Source organism: Colossoma macropomum, unplaced genomic scaffold (assembly GCF_904425465.1).
Source record: "Colossoma macropomum unplaced genomic scaffold, Colossoma_macropomum, whole genome shotgun sequence".
In the NCBI taxonomy this organism is placed as follows: domain Eukaryota; kingdom Metazoa; phylum Chordata; class Actinopteri; order Characiformes; family Serrasalmidae; genus Colossoma; species Colossoma macropomum.
The window spans coordinates 9,287,853-9,303,625 of record NW_023494799.1 but is presented as its reverse complement, the minus strand read 5'-3'; the positions used below and the strand labels follow the sequence as shown (position 1 = coordinate 9,303,625).

General features: G+C 39.3%; 1 protein-coding gene across 2 annotated transcripts; it reads right to left on the bottom strand.

The window, feature by feature from the left end:
* Nucleotides 1-1,044: 1,044 nt before the first annotated feature.
* Nucleotides 1,045-14,903, bottom strand: bsg (basigin). Of its 2 annotated transcripts, none has more exons than XM_036587222.1 (8): nt 14,700-14,903; nt 7,445-7,613; nt 6,759-6,847; nt 6,440-6,582; nt 5,430-5,700; nt 4,186-4,210; nt 3,999-4,070; nt 1,045-2,536 (listed from the first exon to the last, which is right to left on the bottom strand). In XM_036587222.1, the coding sequence occupies exons 1-7, from the start codon at nt 14,761-14,763 to the stop codon at nt 4,010-4,012; spliced, it is 822 nt and encodes a 273-aa protein (XP_036443115.1). In that variant the 5' UTR covers nt 14,764-14,903; the 3' UTR covers nt 1,045-2,536; nt 3,999-4,009. The 2 variants fall into 2 exon arrangements, with proteins under 2 accessions (XP_036443115.1, XP_036443116.1); XM_036587223.1 differs by having other exon boundaries at nt 4,186-4,198.
* Between the last annotated feature and the right edge of the window lie 870 nt (nt 14,904-15,773).

Genomic DNA, 15,773 nt, shown 5'->3' with positions numbered 1-15,773 from the left:
TCTGACTCAGCAAGTTTCTCTACACTCTTAAATATGATGGTTCTTCAAAGGTTGTTTAATGAAGGAAATGGTTCTGTATAGAACCATGAACACTCAAAGAACCCTTTGCATGATTACAGGGTTCTCTGCATTGTGAAAGTGTTCTTCAGATTGATAGAAAGCGTGCTGTAGAGGGCTCTATGTAGAACCTTTTTGAAAAGGGTTCTTCTATTGTGACGATGTCAAGCGTGTAACCATAGAAGAATACCTTTTGGTCCTATATAGAACCATGAACACTCAAAGAACCCTTTACATAATTAGAGGGTTCTTTAGGTTGATGGATGTGCTCGAGAGGGTTCTGTACAGCCCCAAAAAGGATTCTTCTATTGTGATGTCGGGTTTGTAACCACCGAAAAACCCTTTTTGGTGCTATATTGAACACAGTCCAAAAAGGTTATACATAGAACCCTCTACAGCACGTTCTCCATCATTCTGAAGCACCCTTTCACGATGCAAAGAACCCTTTAATCATGCAAAGCGTTCTTTGAGTGTTCTTGGGTCTATATGGAACCATTTTCTACATTACACTCTTAAAAAAAAGATGGTTCTTCAAGGGTTCTTTATAAAACCATGCACATTCAAAGAACCATTTGCAAAACACTTTGGTCACTGGAGTTACTGTAGCCTTCCTGTCAGACTGAAGAAGTCTAGCCATTCTCCTCTGATCTCCCTCATCAACAAAGCTGCCCTAGAACTGCTGCGCTTTAAAGTCCCAGATCAGCAGTTCCTGAAATACTTAACCTCTGCACCCTTTTGGCACCAACAACCACACCCCAATAAAAGGTCACTTGGAATCACATTTCCCCCTCATTGTGACGTTTGACATGAACATTAACTGAAGCTTTTGATTCATGTCTGCATGGGTTTAAGACATAAACACATGCCTTACTGCAGTGAGCAGGTGTTCCTAATATAAACACTTTTGAAGCTCAGTATAATTCTAGTATTTTTAGGTAAACTTGCACCAAAACATGAGCATTAAAAACCAATAGCATAGAGCCCGACTTGATGTTAAAATCAAACCAAATAACTTTATTCAGATTGTGCAAGTCCATACAGTTGACAGTGTTTCAGATTTCCTATGTTGCTAAGGCAAAATAATTTATACAGTTCTAACAAGTTAATAGTCAACATGCCTCCTAACAAAGAAATGGCACACATTCAGTCACAATACTAAACAACTCTGTGTAAAGTATGGCTTCTGAATTGTTTACAAGAGTATTAATATGCAAAACAAAAACCTCCACTAAATGTCACCTTTACTTAGTAATCGAAAGTTACATAAAAAGTTTGAAGGTCCTCTGTTTTAGTACTGGAAAGGTAAATTAGATTTCATAACTGAGTGGCAAATGGCACGTACTTCGTACTTGGTCCTCATAATCGGGTTTTACTGCTGCTTTTGGAAACTACAGAGCCAGTATTTTAAAGCCTTTCAACAGAACAATCTCAAAGGGTAACTCTCCGGCCTAAGCCTAGTCTTAAGACTAAGACTTAAGCTGGTCTGTGTCCAGAAATACAGCCAAAAACATTAAGCAAACAGAAGAGGTTGTCTTAATTTTAACAGTGCAATACGCTGCAAAAATGACGTGGTAGTGTGTGTGCGCGGGTGTGTGTGTGTGTGTGTGTGCGCGCTGAATTAGTAGTTCGTAATTAACTTTATTTCTACAACTACAAAGTAAGCATATACAGTGAAGTAGATTAACATTAAGGCTTACAGGAAAAAAAATTGCCAAGTGAACTAATGACATTAGGAGTCTTGACTACTAAAAAAAAAAACAAAAAAAAACCCCAACAAAATTAAATCCCAAAACACATAAAAGCGCCGCTTCGCTGCAGTTAGACATCAAGAATATCTGAACTTCTGCAAATCCCATGCTGCCAAACAGTGAATACGTCACAGAGGCTTTTGAATATTTTAGAAAAAAAAATGCAAAATTACAATAGCCTGGGTACCAAATTGTTAATGATCATTGTTCAAATGACTGGCTGGCATGTTAGAAAGAAGTAAAAAGAAACCTGGACAAAATGACCACATTTCTCCCTAATCCAAAGGGAGAGATCAGCCTCCTGATTGATCGGAAACCTGGCCATGACAGCTGACAAACATGGGTGGGTTGTAATTTAATTCGTTCTAGATGACGCTGGTAGGACGATCGCATTGCGAACAGTTTGTTACCCAGGCTAGAATTAACAAACAGTGGAGGAAGCCAACATGAAAGAAATCACCAATTGTTAATTCCCACATTAAAAGGGTTTCACTAAAAACACACTTCTACAGCAAGAATACAATCATGCAATTTCTCCCCCCTCCCTCCCTTAAACCCATTTTTAAAAATACAGAGAGGAATACTGGGAAAAGGAAAAAGGAGACCAATCAACATCAAGACATTTACACTCAAGCAAAACAATTATTCAGAAATTGCAGGGTGCACTAGATAATGTGCTTCTCAGAAACTTAATTCTTTTCTTGTATCTTGATTAGTAGTCTTTAGGTTACCTAAAGGAGAAATCAAAAGAAAAGTCAGTGCGTTTCTTTGATAGGGTGTGATTTAAAAAATAAAAAATAAAAACATTAGGGCTGTCAAACAATTTTAGCTAGTGTAGCTGATTGTGATTGTCACAAGTCTCATTTGCTGAAATCTGACCCTAAAGAACCTTTTCCAATTTAAAAGCACTGTGTTTAGTTTCAGCTATATAAGCAGACAAAACAGCCTTCTTGCAATAACTTTTATCATGTGAATGCCAGGGATGTGCAAAGGGTACTTTTAACTATCAATGTGCCAGTATCTAATTTTTTATGTTTCATCATTTAAAGAGTGTATGCAGGTTAACAATGTTTTACAGGACTGTAAAATGTGGTGAGTTTACTTCTATTTATGAGTAATATACAAGTATGTGTTACATCACACTTTGCTACTAATGTTACGAAATGTGAGTGCTTTAACGTGAGCATGTTGCCAAAAACGAGACTGAGAAGTACGTTTAGTAGAGGCTCTATCACTAACTACTCTAGCTGATCATAACTATGTCCAGAAAAGTAAAAACATTTTTCTGACAAATTAACATCGTCACACATCGTCCACTGAGGAGAAGAGACACATGTGGAAGACGACGAATCTCCATTAGCATCCAACTTCATACCAGTTGGCTCTAGTAGCTCATTTCATCTGAGGCAGGCTCCATTACTCATCCAACATGGAAATCTACCGATGCATCATGGATATGTTTAACATTAAAAACTCTATGTATTCCTCCGTCCTGCATCCAAAAAGGATAGGTCTATAGCCCTACATTAATTTCAGCCAAAGACAAAATTAGTCAGAATGCACATCCCTAGCAAGTGTAGGGTTCACATGAACCCACGTATAAAAATCACGTGCTTTTCCAGAGAGTGAAAACAGTTTCCAGTTTTTATTGCTAATGTCCAGTGAGCACGATACTGTCTGCATGTACCAGTGACTGTACATCATACAGTCAATGATCCCAACTCTTCTGCAACTCTCCTCATTCGTACAGCTTGTGGATTCTTGTTATAGTAGAGGCACGATTGGAATTGGAGCTTTATACTTAAACTATACTGTTGCTTTAGTTTCACTGTGCTGCTAGCTGACTGATCTATAAGTGTCCAGTGAGCACTGTCCAGCGAGCACTGTCCAGCTTCGCCTGCAAAAGGTGCTACTTTAAAATCCAATTAAAAGCCCTATTTGAATGAGAGCGCTACAATGGCAGGTTGTATCACTGTATGCAAGTAAAACACATCGTTCAAGGGTCAAACTGGGAAAATGTGTTAACAGCGTGCATATACATACATACATACATACATACATTATATATAAAGTAACACTTATTTTGACAGCCCTAAAAATAATAATTAATAATAATTAATAATAATAATTAATAATAATAATAATAAAATCATCTTTCAGGAACAGGGTGCTTTTTTGCTCTGATCGACTCACCCGCTCTCCTCTCAATTAGAGTTCCTTTGTCGCACGTTCTTGTCTTTGTGGTTTGTAGCGGCATTGCTCTTTCTGAAAAGACATTAGCAGTGAGTTCCTTCTTTGCTTACATGCCTCTTGAGCAAGAACCATCACAGAACAAAGGTGTTTCACTATATGAAATCTAGAAGAAATATAAACGACTTACAGTGGGGCAGATCCTGAGTCATCATCTAGTCAGCAGACAGGCACACGAAGGGAAAAAGGAGTTAAAATCTGTCTATGGTTTGGAAGCTGGGAAGAAAAAAATTAAGTCTAGCTAACAGGTCTAGCTTAAAGTTTTAAGATATCAACTTGTATACAGACTCAGCATAAAAGCAAACTGGCACCCACCACGCAGTTTTGTAAATAATACCTGTAAATAATACCAAATTTTAATAGTACTATCAGCATAATAGTACTAAAAACAGCCTTAAAACCTATACTATACTCTTTATGATGACTGTGACATAACCTAAACACTATTAATGATTCATGCAAAATAATGCAGTTAGATTGACCATGCAACATGATGGCTGATCAAATATGATGAAAATTTACCCAGTGTAAGTTCTCCCATGCATCAGACATATCAGACACCCTCAAAACCAAAAAAGCGGTCCACATGACAACCAAGGGGGCTATTCCTCTTCACTTGCCCACCCTAGTGTTATTTGCAAACTGTCCCTAAGCAGTGAGAAGGACTGCAGTTCAGCTCACCAGAGCTGAAGTAACTCATGCAATTAAAGTATGATGCAGAGAACATGCAAACGATGCCACTAAATGCCCTATAACCCCTTAAATATTACCCTGGTTATTTCACCAAAAACGTTGCAACAGGAAAACCAAACCTGACCCGTGTTAGGTCTTTTATCAACCCTTTCACTGGCTGTGGCTACAATCACAAATGATTACTGCAGTTTTTTTTTTCTTTGACTGCCAGGAATAAATTTTGTTCATTTTTTTTTCTTCCATTTCAAACCACCCACCACCTGCTACCAGTGAAAGAGCTGTTTGTTTTTCAACACGTCTGGGAGCGGCTAGTCTATGCAAAAAGCGCATCTGGACTTTGGAAATTTGCTCCTTATTTCTAGCCTGAGTAAAACCACTTCAGCCTGACATGCAGTTTTGAGCACTTACCACAACGTAAAAGCAGCAGCAAACAGAGAAATAAACAGTGTAAATAATAAAAAACAGACTCAGCTACGGCACTAAGAACAAGAACGCCAATACTTTTGCAAAAGAAAAATAAACATAAAAATACAAAAACACATGATGAAAAGGTCCAACATCTTTACAAATTAACTTAAAGGAAAATAAAAAAAAAAAAAATCACTGAGAACATGTGCAGTCACCAATTTGTACATTCAGTGGCCTCCAAGCACTATTAAACTAACTAGCCTCAGCACTTACCGTCATTAATCTCATCGGGCTTTCTCCTTTTCTCGTAGATGAAGATAATGGTGACAAGGATGATGACCTCAGCCACGATACCAAGGAAGGGCCAAAGGGCAGCCAAGCGGCTGCGCACACGCAAGTGAATCACGGCAGATTTAAAGCCTAGCTCATTCTCCCCAAAGCACTCATAGTTGCCCATGTCCTCTTCCATGTCAAGGTCATCGATGGACAGCGTTGAATTGCTAGGAGTGCTCTTGATCATATATTTCCCAGAGCTATTGAGGGGCTGAGGGAAATGGAGATAAACCACAAGGTCACTTAACATTTTAAAAAGGTTCACAGTGAACATTAATTAGGGACGCAGCAATATGGGAATTCTAGGCAGATGCACCAGAGGCATATATCTGATAGTAAAAATTTGGACTACGTTTGTCTGGATCAGCATTACCGAGAAATGTAAAGTTATTTTTTCTATAGGGTTTCAAACACAGTAAAATTAATAAAATGTTTATATTACAGCACAGTAGCCCAGCATTGCTTAAACGTTCTGCCCTTCCAAAGTACAATAAATAATCAAATACTTGACTGATATTTCAAACAGATCTTATCAGTTCAAAGCTGAGGTTATTTTTACCAATTTACTAATGTGTGTGTCTAAAATCATAGCGCATCCCTAACATTTATACCGACGTGAAACATGTACAGGAATGGGGCCACCTCAATGTTTTAGATCAGTGGTCACCAACTATCCTCCTGGAGGATCTACCTTCCAAAAGGTTTCACCTCCAACTCAAGCATCTCATTCAGCTAACCGAGAACTCTGGAAAGCAATAATCAGGTGGATCAGGACGGCTGATTAGGGCTGGAGCTATAGTCTGCAGAAAAGCAGATCCCAAGAGCACTGAATGAAGTGTTTCTTTATTTAAAAATATGGTGAGTCTGGAACACTGTCTTAACATTTCCTATTAACTTCCCCTACGTTTTATGCAAGACAAAAATGTGAAGAGAGCATATTAGATCCATACCTTCTTGTCCTCAGAATCTTCACTGAGCTTGTACCATTTCCAGTCAACAATCAAGGGGTAGCTATGAGCCACACACACCAGCACAGCCTTATCCTTCTCATTACTGTTCTCAGAGTGCTTGTAGGGCACAACATGGGGAGGAACTGATGAGGGGAACAAAATAAAGCACTTAATCTCTGAACCTAATATCAATAGAGTATTACAGTTACAGTACTATAATCTTATATCTGAAAAAATGGAAACTCAATGGGTAAGTCAGTTAGACATTTGTTTACATAATTACACACTTCATATTTCAATATAAAGAAAGTGGCCTTACTCTTGACTTCGATGCTCTCCTCCGCTACAGGGTCAGTCAAGAAGATGCAGGAATATTTTCCTGCAGAGTGGTAATCAATCTTATTAATGCTGCCAGGAGGAGAGGAATAAAGTGAGAAGTACAAATTAGACAACATCCAGTGCCATCACACTACATGCCTTTAATAACACACTCAGCTAGATTAAGGTGGAAGAAATGAGAGGGCAACCAATTTATATAAATGGCCTCCATTTGGCATGATGCCAAAGCATCCCAATGGTTACAAAGAGAGGCTTCTTCTGCACCACAGCTCGCATTCTACTCTTCGCTCTAATGGGGAATTAAGGTCAGAGAGGGTGGAGTGCTGGATGTGCTTATCCTTGCCGCCACTACCGGATTCTACGCTACATGCAAAGCTGCACGTCAGTGCCGTCCCTCTCTAAACAGAACTCAAAATAGCTGCAGTGTTTCCAGCCTGACATCCAGCATTGCTTTAAAGCTCTTCACTTACTGGCACTGATCTAGAATCAGTTTTTGCCTTTTCCAGCTTAATGATAATTATGTGGTCAGACAAGTCCTGATCCTAGATCAGTGCTTTTACAATGACATGCCTGGTAAATATGGGTCACACTGTTCAGCCCGGAATGCAGTGTGGTGGATCAAGGGTGGGCTGAAACGATAGTTTAGAGGGTATAGAGGAAACATACGTGTACTCTGTGTAGAGGAGTCCGTGTTCACTTTGGGTTCCCTCGATTTTCTTGCCATTTCTGGTCCAGTAAAAGCCCTTGACAGGAGACACTGGGTTGGTGAGGTTGCAGCTGAGTGTAGCAGCTGTCTTGTTGATGACCTCATTTGGCTCAAGCAAAATCACAGCCCCTGTAGAGGTACAACACCAAAAAAAAAAAATTAACATTGCTTCACCATAAGGCCAGCTATGTTAAATCAGCAGTTAGGACAAATTCTGTTTGCCCATAATCACAAAAGCAATCACAGATCATAGTTAAAATTCATTCCTAAATGTAAGATTGAAAGCAACTTCCTACATATTTAAGTATTCTTGTAGTTTTATTCAAACAACTAACATATGAAATAACATGTTTCAGTCCTACTGTTTAAACTTTGATCTTTATTATATTTAAATTAACTTCTACTCTATTGATAAAAAAGAAAATACATGTTCCTGAATACTGCCTAAGTTTCACCAAAGAAAGAAAATGTACTAAGAGAGCCTGTCAAGCAAGAGTTAATAACTTATGTGGGTAAAATCCTGTATGTCTGAAAGTATAAGGACTCTGAAATCAGCTGATTTCTCTTTCAAGTAAAAATAATAATAATAATAATAAACCAGACACCCAGAGCTGTCCAAGATGTTCACTAGATGAAAAGTGCACCAAAGAGGACAGCTCCCTTTCCAGAAAATACTGTTTAAGGTCAAGAAGGGAAGTTATATTAGGACTACAAGCTACAGGGAAACAAAAAGGAGAGCATCTTGTAATGAACACAGACAAAGTTGTGGTGAGGGAGGTTCAATCAAACAGGAACTGCACTATAATTCTAGCAAAACCTAAAAGACAAAGGATTTCAAAAAATGTAACTTTTTTTTTTTACACTACAGTAATGCTGGATAATGAAGCAAAACATCATTGGTATAGCAGTGTATTTGCTGTGTTCCTTACAGAATCATTGTTCCAAAGCAGCGCAAGTCACTTGTCACAAAGGGTGAAGCAATTCATCTACAAAGAGCTTTCTGACATTTCAGTATCAAAGCAGCATTTACTCAAGGAAAGCCAATCTAATGAGACAAAATCTGACCCCTTTTTCAGAACCACAGGTCAATTAGTCTTGTTAAAAAAAAATAAAAATAAATAAATAAATAAATAAATAAATAAAGACAAAACTTAGGTAGCCCAGAACACATTCTACATGTTCTGAACAGTAGCATTTAGGAGACTAATTTTTTTCTTTAACATATTCCTCCCAAGGATTTATACTCGTCCATGCATTAATATGCTCAAAAAAGGCATCAGACTCAGAGGGCATCAGTTTGAGGGCTAAGGCACAGCTAAAGGAGAGGGTTTGTGGTAATGTTTGTGGACTAGGTTGACCAGTCGGTGGTAGAAGGGGATGAAACAGGAGGCGCACGGCAAGGAGCAGAATCTGAATCTAAGGGGCTCTCCGTCATCTAATGGTGGGCAGAGCTGGCCACTTCTCTACACTTCACAACTCACTTTCGAACACAATAACATTCGCTTGTGAGCGGATCCACTTCACTTTGGGCGTCGTCCTCAGGTCATTTCGGTCAGGATCATTGGAGGCACGGCACTCATATACGCCTGTGTTGTTAAGTGTGAGATTGAAGAGGGAGAGGGTGCTGGCGGCATGGTGAATGTAGGTAGTGTTGATGTGGACGTGGTCGTCCCGAGCCCCATCAAAGAGCTGAGAGACCGTCTCGTCCGGCTCCTCGCCTTCTATAAACCACCACTGCACTTCAGGAATTGGGTTCCCTATAACCTCACAGTGCAGCTCTGCACTGTCCTCTATGAACTTCATCTGAGACATGGGCGACTTTATGAAGCTTGCTGTAAATATGCCCACAAAGGACATCAATTGACCAGGGATTCAGTTTGATTTGGATTTAGAGCAGGCAGTTCAGTGAGATGATGAGTGATGGCAACGGCAAAGAAAGAAAGAAAAAGAAAGAAAGAACAACAAAGAAAACAGAAATGAGATTGTTAGAATGGATGAAAAAGCAAGGTGTCATTTCAAAACAGCTTAATTTTGGGCATCATAATGCAAGACCAAATCTTGGCTCACAGTGTAAACACTGTATGATGCCCAAATCCATAATCAAAGAAAAGCAGAAGCATTAATGACAGCTGTTGAGGCATGCAGTAAAATCCTGAAAGCAAATTATCCTTAATGCTGAATGCAATGAGAACTGAAATAAAACTTAAAGGATGAAAGGAGAGGGGATACAAAGGCAATGATGACCGCTCATGTAAATGTAACAAATTCTTAAGAACATTACTGTTAACAACTTACATTTTGCAGTTATCTACTTGTGTCCGGTTTACAGAAACTTACAGGGTTAAGGCAATTCTTGAGCACAATTTCTGTGATCATGTCAGAGAATAACATTCCCCTCACACAACAGGTTGGGTCAAACTAAACCCCCCATGGAGAACATCTAACGGAATTCCAGAGCTACCTCAGAACAATATACAAAGAAGACAGGCTGGGAACTTATGTACATCCGATTCACAAAAAACCTACAACATCAATGGCTGTTTTTCTTTAAGCTGCAACTGTACATTTTCTCAAACAAAAGGGTTGAGCACACCCCTGTTTTCCTTCATGCTTCACAGATCGAGTCCAACTAGTGTACTACCACTGACATGATCATTTGCTCTTTAAACTGGTACAGGCATCATTAAAGGTCACATTCAGAACTTTAACACTTTTAGAACTGACTAAAACATCCTCCCCCTATATCACGTTGCAAAAGTAAGGTCTGCCTGCTCAGCTTCTCATGTGTAGGTCAAAGTGTTATGGAAAACACATAATGAGTTTAACTGTATAGTCCACCTATAACAATACAAATTAATGATATGGCCATGGCTAATCTGACAACACTAAATGATCAAAGAAGCTAACAGGCACGCAAAAGCCATTCAGTGGGATCAAAGTCTGCGAATGGGCTGTTTACTTATTTACTCAGTAGTAGTAAACAAGATAAAGCTCTCTTCCCCCCCCCCACATAAAAAAGTTAGATTACAACAAATTAGTGCAAACACTTGTCCCAGGTCACATCATGTAGATCTACAAAAACCCAAACATGAAAAATGAACAAGCCAATCCAGTCATCACTACAGGGACATAAACAGATCTATAGAAGCGAAAAAGTCTTAGCAGGACCTTAAAAAGAAAACTGCCCGGTCAGTAAGTAACAGTCTTGCCTCACCCCACAAAAAGTTGGTCAAAGTCAAAAGGGGAAAGTAAACAATTCGTAGATGCGACATGATTCCCTCTTGAAAGACAAACAATTCACAAGACTGTCTTTTTATATACACGTTTCTTGATTCTCCTACTGTAAAACAAAAATCCAGAGACATTTTAAAAGTAGGATATTGGGACACAGCCTGGCTTTTTTTTAGTCTTTTTTTTAATTAATCAGTATATTTCTGATGAGAAAAACACTAAAATCTACACCATATACAGTGACAGCATAAACAAAAATAACAAATAAAATGTAGGTGAGGTGCCAGCATATTCTCACCGCTGGTCAAAAGTGAACAGCTTTGTAATCTAAAAGCAAGTATTCAGACTGATGAACTGCAGTATACAAATGAGCTATAATGGCAGAGTTGTGAATTGCAGCAAGTTCTTTCATTTCACAATCTTACACAATCCCAAGTAAACCGGATACATGACGAGTAAAGCTCCCTCAAGCATTTTCTTACTTCGAGAGCAAAATGGCACTCAATAGGCAGCTGTCATGCTAACAAAAAAATGGAAAGCCTATTTAACCAAGCACAAATACCTGTGTGCTCTTGCTAACCCAATTTTCTAAGCTGTGCCGAGCTGAAGACACAGGGCTCGAGGGAAAATCTAATTTTAATTCTGATGTAGAGCTGCCGTGGCTCGACTCACTCAGCTATGGAGCTGGTGCAGTTGCCTTCTGAGGCATTCTCTAACATGCATGCCAAGGAATAATGGGGACAGATAAAGAAAATAAACCTTTACCTGTTGCTGTGGCACAAACTAGAAAGTTCTAAAATAACGTAAAACGTCAAAGCGAGCTGTTGGGGATGCCAAAACAAAGACAGCCCAGTGCAATTTAATTGCATTGTTTACAGGAGGGTCTGGGCTTAAATAAAGGCTTACCTCAGCTATGGAGAATAGCACGTAGCCTCCCTGCTGTGTTCGGTACTATTTCTAACAGCCTGAAGCTGATTAGGTGAAGATTAACAGGGACTGACATTCATTCAGCGGCTACTCCGAAAGGCGAATTAAATTACAGTATAGACACGCAATTCCATTTATTCAAATAAACCAACCTTTTTTCCCCTTCCCAAATATAATCTTCACCAAATTACTACCCTAAATTTAATAATCTCAACTCAACAACTTAATTACTAAGTTTAGTATAATAAAAAGAATTACCTACAACTTGTTCTGATTGATGATGACGTTGGATATTTATAGCTTAGATCTAACGATTTACGTTGTTTTACATGCAATTCTCAAACTCAACATGAACCGCTTTCGTTTGTTCTTTATCATCTCATATGAAGTCTGGATATAAGAGGAAAAAAGAATGTTTAAAACAACACACACAAATTACTACTTTATACAAGCCATATGGCTTGAGTGAAAACATGGACATCTAGACAAAAGATTTGGACATTAACAGGTTAAAGAATAAAAGTGAATACCAGAAGTGATTTTTTTAATAAAATGTAATAAAAAGTAGTGTTTAGACTAATCAGGGGTTCTCAGAAAGTACTTCAAGTTCAGCAAGTTCGCAAGCGTTTCTGCACGTTGGCCATCAACACTGCTGGAACATTATTATGAGCTTATCTTAAATTCTTTAAAGACTAAAAGTGATAACGACATTTTCCAACATAAGATTGGATTGTTGCGCTATTTACCGCAAAGCTTTACTATATATATAAAAGAGAGCAAAACAACTTGATTTCTAACATAAACTTAAGCAGCCAAGGATATCACAATGGTATAGATGATGTGTTCAGACAAACAGGCTGTGGCCTGGCGTGATAACATTCATGATCAATCCAATTCATAGCAGAACAGAGGCCCCACAGATGCCTGCCATGCCTGGGCCCATGGGCAAAGCAAACCGGTCTGCACCAGTTTCCCAGGCTGCAAGCCTGCAAAACGCCCTCTTGGACATAATAATCAAACCTACTTATCATCATCAACACCTAGTGATTAACAACAAATGCTAACGATGTGAAGTAGTCATCCAGCAGTTTTGTCACATTAAGTCTCATGTGCTGCTTAACAAAGCCATGAAAAACATTACGGAACACGGCCCAAACTCATTAACTAACAGCACTGCACCTACTACGAATGCCAAAGTCCCAAATATTCAGTTAGATGCTTAAAAGTAAGACCTTTAGCCACCTGTGAACCTAAATGTGAGGCACACGTTACTACTGAACATCGTAGGGTTCAAAGGTATTCACTGTTTTATGTTTTTACTAAAATGCAGTCCTTAAAGGAGAATTCCACCAATTTCTCAAATTTTCTGAATAATTCAGTCCTTGAGATGTAAACAAAGTAATTCAGATTGGTTTGATGTAAAATGGGTCATTGTAGAGAAACTTACAGACACTGATTTCTTTACAGTGGTGGTGAAAGGAACCAGTGGTCACAACGTCCACAACAGTCATTTTATTTACTATTTAAAACCACCAGTAAACCTTCATATCTTTAGTTTTTATATGTGGTGTTAATAATGGCAAAATAGTCACAAAACTGAAAAAATAAGCTTTCTTTGGGAACTATTTTGTCTTACAACAACCTGCATGTACCTCTTCGCCATAAAATAATTAGTCTAAGAGATTTTAAGCCCAAAACGGTCATTAAACAATGTGTCAGATATCTGGCAGCATAGATTTTAGAGGCATCAAACTTCCTATCACCACCACTATTCTGACTTGGCAAGTTTTTCTAGAATGGAGAATTTCACACCAAACCACTCCGAACGACTATTTACATCTCAACCATTTAACTACACAGTTTTTGAGAAAGAGCTCCCTTTTAAGATGGAGTCTCTGTCCCCTAGGCTATGATCTCACCAGAGCTGTTCATGATTTTTTTTTTTTTAAATGGAGAATTCTGGTTTGGTTCCCATGTTCACCCATCTATTTTTGTTAATAATGAATCATTTCTTTCCGACTAAACACCCCATGTAAATAACAAGAATAACGATGCTACTCGGTGTCTCTGACCAAGCCTCGTACATGATAATTTCGAAACACTTCCCTTCCTGAAATTCATGGGTGGTCACATTTCTTTAATTAAATAGCGTTTCACAGACTTTAGCTTTCCTGAAAAAATAAAATAAAAAAATAAAATACAAATGCAAATACATCTGATAAGCGTAACATCGCGTTTGTGGTTGATAAAGACGAACAAGTCATTGAACGAAGGAAGAATTTTCAGCGAGCGCCTCTACCCGGTCGATAACAGTGGCCATTACGCTGATGTTAAAATGTCGACATTAACTGCAATTTAAAAGAAAAACACTCTACGCGGATTTTACAAAAAACAATACGAAAAGCATTGGTAGCTAACGTTAATATTGTCGTGAATAGGCACAACTCAGTTAAAAAAAAGCTGACACCCCTCACTTAAATTCAGTCTGAACAATGTTGTTTTATCTAGCAAAACAGGTCTAATTATTTCGGCTTACTGTATTACAGCAGGCTTCGCGTTACAGCAACGGTAACTTTCGCAGCTGAAATATATTATTAGCTTGTTAGCCTGTTAGCTGGGGAGTGTGCCGAGGTTATAAGAACATTTTACCTCAACTACTGCCCCTAATTCAAAGTAGTGAAGTCGAAAACACAATTATCGTCGACGGTATTCTGAAACTGGAACGATTTAACATCATTTTCTAAAATCACACTGAAATTAGTTTTGACAGCACTAGCGGCCTAAGCGCCGCGGCTAAAGTTCCCATCCTAGCTGGTTAGCTTTAGCTAGCTTAACGACTTTGACGGATAGTAGCAACAAACTATTCAGACGTTACCGCAGCAAAACGCGCTTCCCTTTTCTAACGTGACAAATGAGACGTTCAATAAACGAACTCGTCATTTAGTAGTATCGCTGGTAAATCTAAATAAACCGTAAATTTCCATGACGAGGTAACGTTAGCCAAACCAGCTAGCATTCAGCTGGTCGACGCCAAGAGCTGAAAGTCATCGGTCTTACCTGTCTTCGGAAAGGCTTGGTGAAAATAAAATAAAATGGCACCAAACACCCACAGCAACCGCATGTTGGCTCCCCTCAGCTCGGTGTTTTAATCACGGATGAAACACTGTGTTAAATACGTCTTTAAGTTCAGGCGCAGCGCCGATGATGGAGTCCTCGCTGCCTGTGAGCGCTCGGCTCCGTCGTCCTCTATTTGATCCTGACGCGCACGAGAACGAGCACGTACACAGGGACGGAGTGTGCGTCACCACGTCCGCTCAGTCTCGCTACGTGAATGTTGTGTTCCTTGTTTGTTTGTTGTCTTTTTATTAAACCCCACCGGAATGGGGCGTTACTGTGTTTGATCCTTTTGTTCTCTATATATAAAATCTGTGAGCTCCAGTTTAAAACAATGTGCCAAAAGCATATTAATGAAACTGTGTTTCGTAGATCAACCACTGATTACGAAATTTTATTTCGTAGATCACTTCGTTATGTACACCCCCGCCCCCTTGTAGGCGGACTGTTTCTCTGCATACTTTGTTAGACTACTTTTACTCTGCTCTTCAGTGGCCAGGACCCCCATAGGACCACCACAGATCACATGTTATTTGAGTGGTCATTCTCCGCACTGCAGTGACACTGACGTGGTGTTGCGCTGGTACGAGTTGATCAGACACAGCAGTGTCGCTGGAGTTTTTAAACACTCTGTCCACTCACTGTCCACACTATTAGACACTCCTACCTTGTTGATCCACCTTGTAGATGTAAAGTCAGAGACAGTAGCTCATCTGCTGCTGCACAGTTTGTACTAATAATCCTCTAGTCCTTCATCAGTGGTCACAGGACGCTGTCAGCTGGCTATTTTTGGTTGGTGGACTATTCTCAGTCCAGCAGTGACACTCAGGTCACCGGCGCATCAGTGTCACTGCAGTGCTGAGAATGATCCACCACCCAAACAATACGTGCTCTGTGGTGGTCCTGTGGGGTCCTGACCATTGAAGAACAGGGCAAAGGGCATTCACTCAACCCCATTACTTGAACACATTCATCCCTCTGAAGTATCTGAAATATTTCACAAGGCACATATTCAGC

Excerpts from the sequence above, each read along its gene's own strand:
- bsg (XM_036587222.1), bottom strand. The coding sequence starts at position 14,763 with ATGCGGTTGCTGTGGGTGTTTGGTGCCATTTTATTTTATTTTCACCAA. Across the intron at positions 6,848-7,444 it reads CTCCTCTACACAGAGTACAC|CATTAATAAGATTGATTACC; the intron begins GTATGTTTCCTC and ends TCCTCCTGGCAG. Across the intron at positions 6,583-6,758 it reads GGAGAGCATCGAAGTCAAGA|TTCCTCCCCATGTTGTGCCC; the intron begins GTAAGGCCACTT and ends TCCCCTCATCAG.